The sequence below is a fragment of the Martes martes genome, assembly GCF_963455335.1.
Source record: "Martes martes genome assembly, chromosome: 15".
Lineage (NCBI taxonomy): Eukaryota > Metazoa > Chordata > Mammalia > Carnivora > Mustelidae > Martes > Martes martes.
Window position 1 is genome coordinate 47,707,327 of NC_137903.1, and position 15,075 is coordinate 47,722,401.

The 15,075-nt window shown below is 37.8% G+C and overlaps 2 protein-coding genes across 4 annotated transcripts in view; one reads left to right on the forward strand and one right to left on the reverse strand.

Moving 5' to 3' along the window:
- The window catches only part of IVNS1ABP (influenza virus NS1A binding protein), a 22,588-nt gene extending 14,593 nt beyond the window's left edge, over nucleotides 1-7,995 (forward strand). For both annotated transcript variants that reach the window (XM_080824193.1, XM_080824192.1), the window contains exons 9-15: nucleotides 1,922-2,051; nucleotides 2,286-2,510; nucleotides 2,951-3,072; nucleotides 3,168-3,294; nucleotides 3,381-3,512; nucleotides 3,671-3,844; nucleotides 5,182-7,995. In XM_080824193.1, coding sequence (XP_080680319.1) covers nucleotides 1,922-2,051; nucleotides 2,286-2,510; nucleotides 2,951-3,072; nucleotides 3,168-3,294; nucleotides 3,381-3,512; nucleotides 3,671-3,844; nucleotides 5,182-5,435 — 1,164 coding nt within the window. In that variant the 3' untranslated portion in view covers nucleotides 5,436-7,995. The remainder of the gene's footprint in view (nucleotides 1-1,921; nucleotides 2,052-2,285; nucleotides 2,511-2,950; nucleotides 3,073-3,167; nucleotides 3,295-3,380; nucleotides 3,513-3,670; nucleotides 3,845-5,181) is intronic.
- Nucleotides 7,996-11,727: 3,732 nt separating this feature from the next.
- Nucleotides 11,728-15,075, reverse strand: part of SWT1 (SWT1 RNA endoribonuclease homolog) — a 100,051-nt gene continuing 96,703 nt past the window's right edge. For both annotated transcript variants that reach the window (XR_013967995.1, XM_080824191.1), the window contains one exon: nucleotides 11,728-12,727. Coding sequence is in view for 1 of the 2 variants with exons in the window: in XM_080824191.1 (XP_080680317.1) it covers nucleotides 12,598-12,727 (130 nt within the window). In the remaining variant the exon portion in view is untranslated. The remainder of the gene's footprint in view (nucleotides 12,728-15,075) is intronic.

Sequence of the window (15,075 nt, forward strand, 5' to 3'; positions counted from 1 at the left end):
TAATAAATTATTAATTGAGTCAAATCATTCTTTGGGAGGTCATGTAAAAGAAGGTTATAGATACCATCTCTTCTGCATTAATTGTGGGAGGCCACTCGGTAATCTTTAGTGGATGTAAGTTCCAAAGAGTATTAAGGTCAAGAATCCGTTAGCTTGAGAAGTAATAATGGTTGAAAAAGAAACCGCCACCAGAGATAACCCTCTGGTGAGTAAGAGGCAAAGAAAGCAGAGCCAGTGGGTGGCTGGGTGAGAGCTGATACAGGAAAGTTTGAAGATAAAGGAGAGGGAAGGATGGGTTTAGAAATGTTCCAGAAGGAATATAAAGGAGTTATCCAGCACTTCTGTATAACTTGTTTAAAAAAAAAAAAAAAAGTCTTTGCTGTTACCCTGCTTTCCTTTTACATTCATTTTTTTTCTCAGTTATAGTCCATACGTTAGAACAGTTTTCTTACTGCGATAAAAGCTCTTAATGTAAGCATTATCAATTTGTGATACTTTGGATCCCTTCTTGCCACAGGTTGGGATGGGGTTTTATGTACCTTGTAATTCTAGTAGCAGAAGACACAAGTCTGGCATAGTATAAAAAGAGTGGCTTTATACTCAGAATTTCTAATCTTTCTTTTAGTTGTATTGCATTAGGCAATGCATATCTTCTCTGAGTATTGTTACCTATGAAATGGATTGGCAGTACTGCCCATAACTGGATCAAAAGAGATGATGTGAATAAAGTTCCTAATAATACCTAGGTATATAGTAAATGTCTAAGTAGAACTTAATGGTAACCGTTAACCTGGTACATGCTCTACCTGTTTTCAAAATAGCCTGCATACGCTGTAACCACAATTGTTGAATGGCCCAGACCAAACTTCACGGCTTCAAGTAGCTACCAAAATCTTTTCCTCTAAGAGTTGTTACTTGACTTTTTGCTTCCACAAGAAACAAATTTCTACTGTAAATCTTACCTACCGTGTGGCTCTGGCCCTGGGGACCAAACTAAGTGGATAAGCAGACTTTATCAAGTACTGAGGGTGGTACCTGTTTATTTGGTAGTGCCATGTAGGGGGTCTTTGACTCCTCTAATTCCATATGATCATATCCTTTAAAAGTCAAGGGCTAATGTTATTGGAAGAAAACCATCAAAGAGAACTCATACACAAGAACACAATGTGATTCTCTTAAAGTTATTTGGGAAAATTTGTAGCTTTGCCCATTAGTATTCCTGTGTATTCTACTTTTGTGAATGTTTGGTTCTTTTAGTAGTATTGTTCCATTTCTGGTTTCTGTTTTTTATTTCTGTGTTCTGATGTAGTTTGATTTGTCTAGAAAAGCACTCTAATATCTGTAAGGTGGTCCTGAGAAGTACTTCTCAGAGGGACTGGATTGGATAAATGTCTGCTCACTTTTTTGCTGGCATTGTATGAAGGATATCAGAGTACATATGATATAATATGATATAATTACATTCGATAATTTCTTGGAGACAGTGGGTTAAATGTATTATTTCAGATAATTCATACCCTTTTAAATTAATAACCTCTTTTGAAAGATGATTCTACACTTAGTACAAAGAGTATATGAGCTTATGTAGATTATGAAGGGGGGTTCCTTCCCGTCTCCCCTACCCCCCATTGAAGTATTCTGATATTTGATCTACAGTGTTTTTTTAATTTCTTAAATTGAGCTTTTCCTGGCCAGGCTATTTGCGTAGTTATAGTTGTTTCATTACAAGTGGAGATGGACGTATGCCAGTAATTTGTGTCAGTTGGAAAGTGTTGGTTTGTCTTAAATTTAGGTATGCTATAAACATCATACATAGGTCAAAGACACTTGTTTTTTTCAGTGTTGTGGAATAGCTCAGGAACAGAGGTACACCAGGTATGGTCTTTGGCTAGGTTTCTGTAGCTACCTTTTGATTTTGCAGAAAAAGCCACCACGTGAGAATGGCCATAAGCCGATAAGTAGCAGTTCCACTGGATGTCTCTCTTCTCCAAATGCTACAGTACAAAGCCCTAAGCATGAATGGAAAATCGTTGCTTCGGAAAAGACTTCAAGTAAGTGTATTACGCTTGTCAGATTGTCTTTGAAGTACTTATTTTTAAAGGAGTGTTGAGCGGAACCATTTAATTACTTTGAAAGTGACTGTGGAGAAAAAACTCAGAAGCAACTAAATTTGGAAAACAATAGCAGATCATTCTATGCTGGAATCTGGAGTCCAATTCAGGATCACACAGGAAACCAAAAGTAATAATAACTGCATCTTAAACATAGAACTTTTGTGCTTACAGATAACACTTACTTGTGCCTGGCTGTGCTGGATGGTATATTCTGTGTAATTTTCCTTCATGGGAGAAACAGCCCGCAGAGCTCACCAACGAGTACTCCAAAACTAATTAAAAGTTTAAGCTTTGAGATGCAACCAGATGAGCTAATAGAAAAGCCCATGTCTCCCATGCAGTATGCACGGTCTGGTCTGGGGACAGCAGAGATGAATGGCAAGCTTATAGCAGCAGGTAAGAACAGAAGATGAGTGTTTTCTTACTGAAAACTTTCAACTGGCTGAGCCTCTTAAATGGACATTTGTGCTTGCTTGTGACATGTGAACTTTGGAAAATAGGGTTTAATATATGCCTTCTTCCTTGGCATTCTACTTTCTCACATTTTAAAAAGACCAAGAAATAAAAAGTAAATACTTTCGTGTTGTCTGACCTTTAAGTAAATGTCTGTTTCTAATTCTTAAACTATAACGTAGCTGAATTATTGTCCTTATTTTCAAAGCAAGACTAAGCAATTTACTCATACTGATAAATGTTGTTAAAACATCAACTAATGGGGCCTAAGTTTATGGATAAAATTCCTTTTCTCGTTGTGCAGATTACTTAAATCCTTCTAGGCCAGGAACTCTGGTCCAGTTTAATATCTTACACATAAATCTTGATGATTCTTTTACCAGGTGGCTATAACAGAGAGGAGTGTCTTCGAACAGTCGAATGCTATGATCCACATACAGATCACTGGTCCTTTCTTGCTCCCATGAGAACACCAAGGGCTCGATTTCAAATGGCTGTACTCATGGTAAGTGCATTGTGTTGCAAGAAGAAGTAATCTGTATTTAGCTGTTCCTCATACTTCAGAATGGCAGAAATTCTAATCTCTCACTTTTGATGTAGGGCCAACTCTATGTGGTAGGTGGATCGAATGGCCACTCAGATGACCTGAGTTGTGGAGAAATGTATGATCCAAGCATAGATGACTGGACTCCTGTTCCAGAATTGAGAACTAACCGTTGTAATGCAGGTAAAATTACTTTTTTTCTGGGATATTCAACATTTAAATATGATAAGTAAATTACCAATATATAACCTTATTTTATATTCACATAGGAGTATGTGCTCTGAATGGGAAATTATACATCGTTGGTGGCTCTGATCCATATGGTCAAAAAGGACTGAAAAACTGTGATGTATTTGATCCTGTAACAAAGTCATGGACAAGCTGTGCTCCTCTTAACATTCGTGAGTTGATTTTTTTGTGTGTCCTGTTTCTTGGGTTTTTTTGGATGTGTGTGTGTGTGTGTGTGTGTGTTTTAACTTCTGAATCAACAGTATATGTAGTGTACAACTTACAGTTTTGGGAGATAAAGTAATAATTTTGGCTCAACTTGATTTTATAGGTAGACACCAGGCTGCAGTCTGTGAGCTTGGTGGGTTTTTATACATAATTGGAGGTGCAGAGTCTTGGAATTGCCTGAACACAGTAGAACGTTACAATCCTGAAAATAACACCTGGACTTTAATTGCACCCATGAATGTGGCTAGGCGAGGAGCTGGCGTAGCTGTTCTTGATGGTGAGTGTTGGGATTTGGAAAAGTGAGGAATAGGGAGTGACAACAGTTTTCTTGTAAAATTCTGAAAGAATGTCAGTGATGACTATATACTTGTATAATTAGAATTCAGAAGCAGCCATCTTTGCCAGTGCTATAGGGATTGTTGGTTTTTTAGAAGTCTTTTCTAATAGAGACTCAGTTCTTAAAATAATAATATAAATTAATCAACACACTGTCATCTTTTGATGAGTTCACTGAATGAAGTTCTAAGTCCTTTCCTTCCATAAACCATATGCAAAGTATATCATCTTGGAGTTTGTTCCTTTAGAGCAAGAATTCAAAGATCTTGATTTGCAAAGCAAACATAAGTACCAGTCATCTAGATTAGTCTTTTCTAATTGTCTACTCCCTATCTAATTGGAAGCAATACTTAAGACCATTTCAACAAGTCTTTTGAAAGCATTAAACTTGGTTTTATATAGAAACAGCTTTCTTTTCACATCCATTTTATTGAGTTACATGTTTAATTATGTAATTATGAGTTTAGTTAGCCTTGTCTTGGGAATAAAGCAGAATCTTAGTTAAGCTTGTGGCTCAACTGCTGAAAGCATAGATGTGTAGACCTGCCAGCAAGTAGCCTACTGGACCATAGCCTGCAGGGCACCCCACCCCCAGCCTTGTCAGTTCTTATATAAATATATAGATGCAGATAGGTTAAGTGACAGATGAGAAAATAACGATTTTTTTAAGTTATACAGTATTTAATGCTAACATTTTATCTGTTTGAAAATAACTTACTAACTGTTCTGCATATATATTTGAAAATAAATGATAACTTCTGGTCTGTTTCCAAGAAGTTTTTATGCCAAAGTAATTTTATATAGTTGGAAAGCTCAAGAAAATGTTATCTGAAACCTGCTTTTCTGTAACTTTTGAATCTCAGTTCTTAGGCACTAGACTAATACAAAATTTCCAGTGCACAAAACTACTCTGGATTGCCACTAATTAGCTGCATTTTTAGGTGAATTGTCCACCTTCTTTGTGCCTCATTTCATCTGTGAAATGGCAATAATAGTAGCTACCACAAAGAATTATGGGAATTAACTTCAGTTAGATGCTACCCCTCTCCTTTTAAATTACGCGAGTTCCAGGTATGAATGGGTTTTTATCAATTTTGTTGCATTTGTATCCACAGCTCCTAGAGAGCGTTTGCCACATTTAGTGAGGCAGTTAATGAGTACTTTCTACGGAATGAGCAGGCATTTCTACTAAGAACCACTGATTTTAGCAAAAAATAATTAAGTAGAGTTTTTCTTTCTTATTCTCTTTAGATTTACCTTGTTTCCTTTCTCTTTTAGGAAAATTGTTTGTAGGTGGTGGCTTTGATGGTTCTCATGCCATCAGTTGTGTAGAGATGTACGACCCAACGAGAAATGAATGGAAGATGATGCGAAACATGACTTCACCAAGGAGCAACGCTGGGATTGCAACTGTAGGGAACACCATTTATGCAGTGGGAGGATTTGATGGCAATGAATTTCTGAATACGGTGGAAGTCTATAACCTTGAGTCAAATGAGTGGAGCCCCTATACGAAGATTTTCCAGTTTTAACAAATTTAAGACCCTTTCAAACTAACAGGCTTAGTGATGTAATTGTGTTTAGTAGAGGTACACTTGTGAATAAGGAGGGTGGGTGGGTAATAGATGTTGCTAACAGCAACACAAAGCTTTTGCATATTGCATATTATTAAACATGCTGTACATTTTGTGTTTATTGGGAAAGGAATGCAAAGATGAAGGTCTGTTTTGTGTATTTTTAGGACTACTTTGGTTATTTTACTTTTTGGAAGTTAATATTGTAAAAGAATAAACCAAGACTTGATCAGGCATGTCATTTCAAGAAGTCCCCTCCTCCACATTTGTTTTTGCCAATTTGCACATTAAATGACTCTTCCCTCAAACATGTATAATGGGGCAAGGGGGTAGGGTTTAAGATCTAGACAGTTGGGTTTTTTTAAGGGCCCTTTTTCAATAACTGGAACACTCTATACAAAAGAGACTTATTTAACTAGATGACAATGACTATTTTTGTTTTTATTAAAAGAAAGCTGACATGCCTACCAAGATTTAATCTTTTATGATTGCCTTTTTATAACTTAACTTTTTATATTCTCAGCACAGTGCTTTACCTATTGAAGATAGGGCAGATTCAAATAACTGAAGCAGAGTGGCAGTCTTAAAGGATGTAGAGTAAGGTGTTTCTTTTATACGGCCAGAATGCAAACTTCTAAGCTTTTGCCTCAGCTACTTTTTTTTTTTTTTTTTTTTTTGAGACTGCAGTACCAATAGTTTATTTGAATGGAGTTGCTGAACAGTAACGTAGCTGTGATTTTTATTTGAGACACTGATTTCAAATATTCTGACTTCTTGAGGGTATATTTTATATAGCAAGACACTTAATATATAACAGTAAAGAACGGTGAAGTACTTTATTTTCTAAATAATTCCTGTCTTTATTTATCATTAACAATCCTAAATAGCACCCTCGATTGTGAAAAAAATTAAAACTGTATTGGGTTTATGAATGCAGCCTTTATCAGAACTATGTTTTTGCTCAGTTTTTCTCTTCATATGGATAAATACTGGTTGGGGTGACTTTATGGAATGTGTAGTGCTACACATATAACTTATGGTGCCAAAATTAGCACATCCTAATGCTTGCTGCCAATGCAAACATATTAAAGGTACTTTGCAGGAAATCCTTGCACCATGGAATTAATATCCAAATGTTGTTTGTGTACTCATTAATAAGTTAAAAGTTTGGGGGACAGTTTTTTTCCCAGTAATGAGTAACGATGAGCTTCAGGTATTTGGGAAAACAGTCACCTGCCATGTCTGAAATAGAACTGATGGTAAGATTTTTTTCTCAGAGAAGACAAGCTCGTAAGACTCTAACGAGCCAAGTAGGACAAGGTGACGACCAGTGGCTAACTTGGGTTAGAAAGAAAATTGTTCCACTGGTACTTAGACACCTTCTTTCATTTATTCCACAAAGCACCATCAAGAAAGCTCACCTGGTGGCTATGTAGTCAATGACTTTATTTATTGCTGGTTTGGTTCTGGATTGAAAGTAGGTTGGCAGATTTGAATTTGCCTCATAGGATGACTATTTTTTTAAGTAGATCTGCATATGTTCTATTTAGCCCAAGGAAGTAATATCTTAGTTGGGGATTCAGCAGTGAAATATTTGAAATTACTTCTTAATTCCTAGGTAGCATTAAGCAAATAATGGGTGTGAATACTCTGGTTCAGAGTTTTTCCGTATTATTGATGCCAAACAGGTAGTTTGATGGTTAAAAGTATGTTTTTTAAGTATGTTAGAAGCTCCCATAAGGGGGGGGGGGGGTGTGCTCATTGACCATTTGTTTATATTTATTTCCATCTAAAAGGTATATGTTTTTCTTGAGGGAAGGAGAAAATACGGCATAGCCTCAACATAATTAAATGTTTTTACCATCAGTATGGGTTTTGGGGTAGTTTAGAAATAACATTGTTAATAACTACCCTGTGATCAGTTGTGAGAATGCCTAAAACGTACTAGATGACTAAAACAGTAGCAAAACTATAAAATACCTGCCTGAATTAATAATTTAACTGTTATACTCACACATGAATTTTATTGTGATGTTCAAGGTAGGGTTTTGATTTTTAGCCTCTAGTACGTCTTACATGCTTTCCCTTTCAACATACTTTAGAATTCCTTATCTTTTAGAGTGCTGTGAATTGTGTAAGACTGTTGATTCACAGACCTGTACCCCTGAAAACAAATGATACATTATATCTTAATTTTTTTAAAAAAGAATTCCTTCTATTTTAGAGGAAAAAACTGGATCTGGAAGTGTGATACAGTCCTACAATCCTTGCTTAATACTCTAGGTGTGTACCCTATGATTTCTCCAGATCTTAAAATTCTTAAAACTGAAGTTAAGTAACAGAGAAAAGAGTCCCTGGAGGATATTTCTGCAACTTCAGCGTTGCCTTTGGAAGAATATGAGATCACAGAAAATTTTGTCTTTATAATATTAGTCATTTATTTGTATCCTACTTGGTTCTAAAAAAGGATTTGAAGAGTCTTTCATTAAATGACTATAGATGTATTAACTGGGTGATTAAAAAAAAGAAAAGAAAAAGGGAGAAGCATGGAAACATCAATGTATGTAGTAAAATGGTGGTTACCAGAGGATTGGGGTGGGGGGGGGGGGTTGGAGAAGAGTGATGGTGTTTAAGGGTACAGACTTACAATGAGTAATAAATAAACCTGAGATCTAATGTGCAGTATGATGAGTATAGATAATGTTATGCTATAATTATGTAATGTGGTAAGTATCACTCCATGGCAGTCATGTTGCAATATATAAATACATCAAAGTAAGCTATACACCTTAAACTTAAGACAGTGTTACATGTCACGTTTATTCATTTTTTTTAAATCAAGAAATAGGAAGCATCAGTAGGTTGACAAGGAATTCTCTGAAGCACAAGTTTCTTTCATAGTGAAACCAGAATGTTCCCCGTCGTAAAATGATGCACTGAGCAACAAGTCCTAGCACAGTGGCCAACAAAATATTGACACTTCACTATTAATAGCTCCATGTGTTCCTGCAGGTTGAATAAGAGCGAGAAGCAGAAGCTCAGTTACTAAGTGTGTATAGGGTTGATACCTGGGGGGAATTTAAGAATCTAAAAAAGGTATACGTCTGAATAGATGACTACACATTTGTTCAAAATGAGCAAAGGGAGTAATTTTAGCCTGGGAAAAAGGCACACACAGTACCAAACTTGGATGAAGGAAAGAAAGAAATGAGGGATGATACAAGATGAGCTGAATGAAATATACAGCAAGTTAATAAGAGTTACCAGATTAAAAGGTTGAAAGACACCTACCAAATGTAACTAGTTCAGTAATTAGCAGGGCCAGCTATCCATTAAGGCTACTCCCAAATCAAAAGATCTCTCAATCTTATAATTGATTAAATTGAAGATCTTATAATTGATAAAACTGATAAAATTGATTGCATTAAGCAAGTGTTTTGTCTCAAACAGGTGGTACTGAGTCTTTAAAGGTCCGGGCTTGAAAGAAAATGCCTGATAATGACTGGTACCCAGAACTCAACAACAAAAAGTAAATGGGGAAAAGATTTAAACAAGACACTTTCCAAATAAATGGATTCCAATAAGCACATGAAAAGATGCTCACTGTCATAAACTGGGGAAATGTAGAGAGGAGAATTACATACACACCTATTAAAACAGTATCAAATTCTGGTTGGGATGCAGATCAATGGAACTCAAATTGCTGGAGGCATCAAAATTGGAAGGTCACTTTGGAAAACTGGCAGTTTCCGACAAAATACCCTATGACACGGTAATCACTTACCTAGGTATTGACCCAAGTGAAATGAGAACCTGTTCACGCCAAAACCTGTATGTGAGTATAGCGGCTTTATTCAGTCACCAACTCAAATAGCCTTCCAACTGCTGAATGGATAATTTGGTGCATCCATGCAATGAAATACTACTTGGGAATTAAAAGGATGAAGTCTTGTGGAGCAGTGGAATTCATATTTTAATCATGCTGGTGATGATGCAATTGTGTTTTGGCAAAACTCAAAACTCTAACCAAAGGGGCACCAAACCTTAAAAAAAAAACAAAACTTTTTTTCTTCGTGTGTGTGCAGGAGGAGGAGTAGAGGGAGAGGGACAAGCAGGCTTTGCCAAGCATGGTGCCCAGTGTGGGGCTCAATACCAGGACCCTGAAATCACCTGAGCTGAAACCAAGAGTTAAGTCACTGAATCGCTTGAGCCACCCAGGTGCCCCCCAAAAGGTATCAAACCTTTAAAGGAAAAGGCTTTTTTAAAAGGGGGACTAGGAAACAGCCCTATTTTACCTTGCTGGAAATCCCAGCAGGGAACCATTGATTCCCACTGGCCTTGCAAGGATTATATACCGAGCTAATGTAGTTTAACCCATAACCATCAGACTACAGTAGAATTGCAAAAGCTAAGGAAAGATTAGAACTAAAAGAATAACATGTTGACATCAAGTTTGTAGTTAGGGGCACTGAGACACCTCACCTTATAGTTTCATAGCTGGTAACTGTTCAAGTTCATAATGTTGTTTCCACCGGAGTGGGTTTTATTGGTAAAATAGCCAAAGAACCATTAACTGGGAGGCTGACTGGCTTGTCAATTCAGTCTAAACCAGAAAAGGGCTTTGCGTGGCATCACTTACTGAGAGTGGAAGATGTATTTAATTTCTCAACAGTGAGATACATTCCCTCTTAAAAAGAAAAGAGAAATTCATCCTGACTCATGGGATAAGAAAGGATGTTTGAAAAGGGCTCCAGGAGATGGGTGGGCTACGGGGAGTTGTCAGAAAGTACGAACAAAGTGATCTGAGGTAGATCAAGACACCCATCTAAAGAAATCTGGGTCTACCCTGAAAGAGTGAAAAGATTCCCGTTCTCCCTGAAGGTGATGGTCAAAAGATAAAGGAAACAAGCTTCAGGTTTGTCCTTCAGGTGACAGGCAAAGACCAGAACAGGAAAATGAAGTTGATCATCTGTGAGGTTCTAATCTGTGCAGTCCCAAATTGCCCACTACAGGGACTAACTACTGTCGTGCCCCAGTAGGGGACGACACCCCAATTCTTAAACCAGCGTTCCTTTGGCTCAGAATGCTAGAAATTGCTGGGGTTGCTACACCCAAAGGATCCTCCCTAATCCTCTCAGGAAGTGCATTATCTTTGGTAAAAGTAAACTGGAAAAGGCTAGTGGAAAATGGTGCCAGAAACTTTGCTGGGATAATCCTCATAGATGTCCCTCATGAAGTTATTACAGACTCCTCACTAAGGCAAGGCCAAGGGCATTATGTAGAAAGCCCTTCCCCTGTGTGACTTCCCTCATCTGTCCCTACTGGCATGCTTAGGATGGCTTCTACCCAAAATACAACAGGCATACATAATGAAGAATGGACATTTTAGAACTGTTAAGTTCCTCTCCCAAGATCTTCCACCAAAACAAACGTATGTTTTGCAAGGTAGAGTTTATGACCTTTAGGTCAACTGAGTTATCTCAATCCAGAGGAGGGATCCAGAAAAGAAAGAGGGAGGGAGAGGAAACCCTAAACTGCATTATACTAGCATATAACAGAAAAGTACAGTATAGTAGTTAAAGTATAAAATTAAGATTAGATTTTTAAAAAATGGTTACAATTAGAAAAAAAAGGCAACAAAGACACCTGACATTTCAAAGAAACAAAGCCTACACATGTTTAAAAGAATGTTTAAAAAGAACAACAAAAAGACTAGGAAATCAGAGGAAAACATCTTCACATATCAGTAAAATTTTAAAAATTTTTGAGGTTGAAATAATTGACAAATTACTGTACAGAGGAAAAGATAACATAAACTAAGATAAAATCTACATGCACATGTGAAAGTGCGGAGGAGAGAAATTTCCTAAAAATCACAACCTATGTTAAAAAGATAAGAGGGAAAAAGGAGAGGGAGGCAACAGCAGAACCAAAACCCAGGAACCACCACCAGAAGCCGCTGAGGGATAAAGATCTGAAAAAACTTCAGGGTGGAGGGGATGTTTTTTGCAGAGAGCGGAGATCCTCTGGAAGCTTCTCCCACAGGGCTCCTATCCCTACCCCTGATGTCACTGGAGCCCCAGGTAGGGGTGCGGCTTCCGATGCAAACATACAGCTCAGTGGGTCCTGCAGAGACTGACCGTAAGCATCTTGGGTAGATTCTCTCTTACTGGAGAGGGTCGCTTTCATCATCATACCTTGTCACAGTTCAGAAACACAATTTGGAAGTAAAATGAAAAAGCAAAATCTTACTAAAAATAAAATTTATTGTTTTGTAAAAAATAAATTAACATCAAAGAATAGCAAGTTAGATTTAATCTAATGTATTAACAAAAGCATAATATACTCTAGTAAACAAGGATTTCCAGCTTACTCTATAACTAAGAAGTCAATTAAACACTTAGTTTAGCTAGAGGCAAATATGAATTCCCTGCCATCTACTCCCATAAATCCATGCTCCTTCACATTTAAGGGAAAAAATCAGTATAGAGGTCTCCCCTACTCTTCCCATTAGAAATGCACTGAAAAGTGACAAACCCAGGGAAGAAGAGAAGAAACTATATAGCAAGTACAAGCTGGTCAAAATTCTATTTACATTACCTTAGCGGAAGTGGAAGGGACATAGGTTACGTTCATCAGGTCTATGGGGAAGACAGTTTGATCATAAAACAGCCCAGGGTAAGAATTCATTGTGTGGCAGGGTGAGCATGGCCGTGTCCTAATTCTTTCTTGAGGTTTGGAAGTGTTTCTGGTCATGGACCCATGCTTAGGGTTGAGAGAGATGGGAATCCTCTGCCCCCAGGCCGTCCACAGATGCCAAAGTGGCTCCTGCCCTAACATGACTAAAAAGATGGCTCTCCTTTCCTTAAGACAGACTGGCTCAGTGTCAGGAGTAGAGGTAGGGAAGTACTGTTAACTCCAGTGAGTTGAATCCATAGTTTATCCCACAATGGATGCATTTAGGCTTTTTAGAACTGCAATGAGATTTTCAGGAATAGGCAACCACCTTCTTGCACCTATGAGGCATTTTTTACAAGTCTCTTGGGTTTGACTCAAAAGGCTGAAGGCTACTCTTGTTCTTGAAGACAAATGCAATTCCTTTTAAGTTACAGATCAGTGTTCAGGTCCTATAGTTGAGCGTGTCTTCACACCATCCCCTGCTTTGGGCCTCCATATAGACAGAGGCACTGCACTGCTGCATGGAATATTCCATCTCAACCAGCTGGTGGCATCCAATGGTTAACTTTTCCCTAGGGGATAAAGAAATATTAAATCACTACAAGACAGCGAGGCAGATAAATGAAAAAGTATTAATACAAGAGGACAACACTGGGATTTGAAATACATTCTTTGATAGTTGAGAGTTATAGTTTCTCAGTACAGACAAAACAGCATGGGGGAGATAAGCACTTAGTAGCACAGATTTCTCAGTCGACATGGAAAAGATCTTGGTACAATTCTTAGAATTCGGGACTAAGGGTTCCCATGGCAGACCTCCTGCAAACAAGCAAAGTTGGATGCTTAAAAATAGTCCTCTGTATGGTCTCTAAGGGACTTCTCCCAGCAGGAGATGGGCTGATGATACAGCATTCTAATCCAAAGCATGAGCAATGCTATAAGCCTAGATCACAGATTGTTATCTTAACTAAAGAGCAAGTAGCCTGGAGGATACTAAGAGGGTGCACCTCCTGACAGGAGCAGGTAATGGAGAGGAGATGGCAAGTGGACAGAGCTTCCGCTCTTAAAAAGAACTGCTAAATTCCCAAATGAGTACTAGCTAATTACTCTGAGCCAGAGGCAGGGAAGCAGGGAGCAATGCCTATTATACGCCATGCCAGCTCAGATCTAAGACTAAGCCTAGCCTGTCTCTCAGAAGCTGACTTGGGCCTACAAACTACGGGATGTATAAGTCATCAGAGCACCAACCCACCACATCTGATGTCTGGAGTCCAAATCTCATGGAAACCTATTTAAATCTCCTGGGAGATGGGTCTATATAAGCTCACGAAGAATAACCAGTGAAAGCATCTGGCACATTAGGTGTTGGAGAAATGGCAGGTTTTTAAATGTAAATTACACTGTTATTAGTCTCTTGGCTTCTAAGATGCTCTGGCCATCTCCACTGTGTTGGGGAGGACCACTAGCCACCTCTCTCCACTGCCCCACCCCCCTTTCGGAACTCAGGGATTAGGACGAGAGACAGCAGTGACAGCAAAAGGAAATACACCGTATTTTGAGCAGCCGCACTTCCTCAAGATGTGTGGATTCTCTGACACTGATTAAAAGCTGACTTTTGGTTTTGTGTTGCTCTAGTCCTGTTTCCTATATTTACAGTGCTTACAATTAATGTTATGTTGCCGTCAATTCTTCGTAACTACTCAGAAAATGATTTTTGCAAGACCCTAAGAGATCCCCACATAGGAGAGATATTGTAAAACAAATACCCACTGTAGATTTTCTTCTTGTACCTAGAAAGAATTTTAGAAAAACTGCATGAAATACTATCTTAGTTTTCTCATAACTTATCTAACATAAGTAAGTTTTCTCATAAACTTAAAAATGAAAGAGACCTGCTCTTGATTTATTCCACATGTGGGGGAAAAAAATCCTTTACAACTAGACTTTGAATCTATTTCTGTGTCTTGTCTTCTTTCTTTCTTCCCCTCCTCTCACAGTTTAGAAGTGAGCTCTGTCTCCTCTTTTCATCCTACTGGCATCTGGTTTCTTCGTGTGTGTGAGTCAGCATTCTCACAGGGGATTATCACCTACAGATTCTCTCTTCTGCAGCAAGTTGTTATTGCTGAATGAGGAAAGTAGCACGTGTTTTTCATCGTGTACGCTTGGTCTCTACTGTATTAAGACAGGAATTCTTAAGTTCCTTAATCCCAGGGCTTTTATGTAGAATGACAGAATATCAGATGTGGGGGCACCTTAATGCCTTTGCATAATATTCTGTAGCATTTCTGGTTGAGTCATATCATGTTGGCTTTCACCAAAAGTTGTGAGAGCACACACAATTCTGAGAGGTAGCCCATTTCCTATCTCTTAATTTCTAGAAAATTCTTCCTTGGACCTAAAAAAACAAAAACAAACAAACAAACAAAAAAACCATTCTCTGACATGAGTAGCCTAAATTTTAAAAAAGACTCATTATCTGAGAGTGCAAATATTTTATGTCTCATAGTGATCCTATTTCTCTGTTGCAAACTAAACAATCCCCACTCCTACTCTGTTCTGGAAGAGAGCTCAAGACTGGAATTTGCTTCTAGTTCTGTAATTCTATGTGGCTCAAGAGATTTCTACAAAACTGCCAGTTTCTCTGAATTGTCCTATTATGGGTATCAAACTCACCTTGACCAAATCTCAGATAGGTCAAAATAAACTGGAAATTTGAGCAAATCAATTTAAAAATAATTTTAGTGGTTATCTGATTCATGTCCATGGCTACTTTTGTCAAAATGGCATGGCAGTAGTGAACTTAAATGATCTAATGACAGTTTTTCCAAAATTCTTTCTAGGTTCAAGAAGAAAGTCTACAATGGATATTTGTTTTACAAATCTCTGAACTTTTCTATTTATTTGCAGTGTATATCTCAAA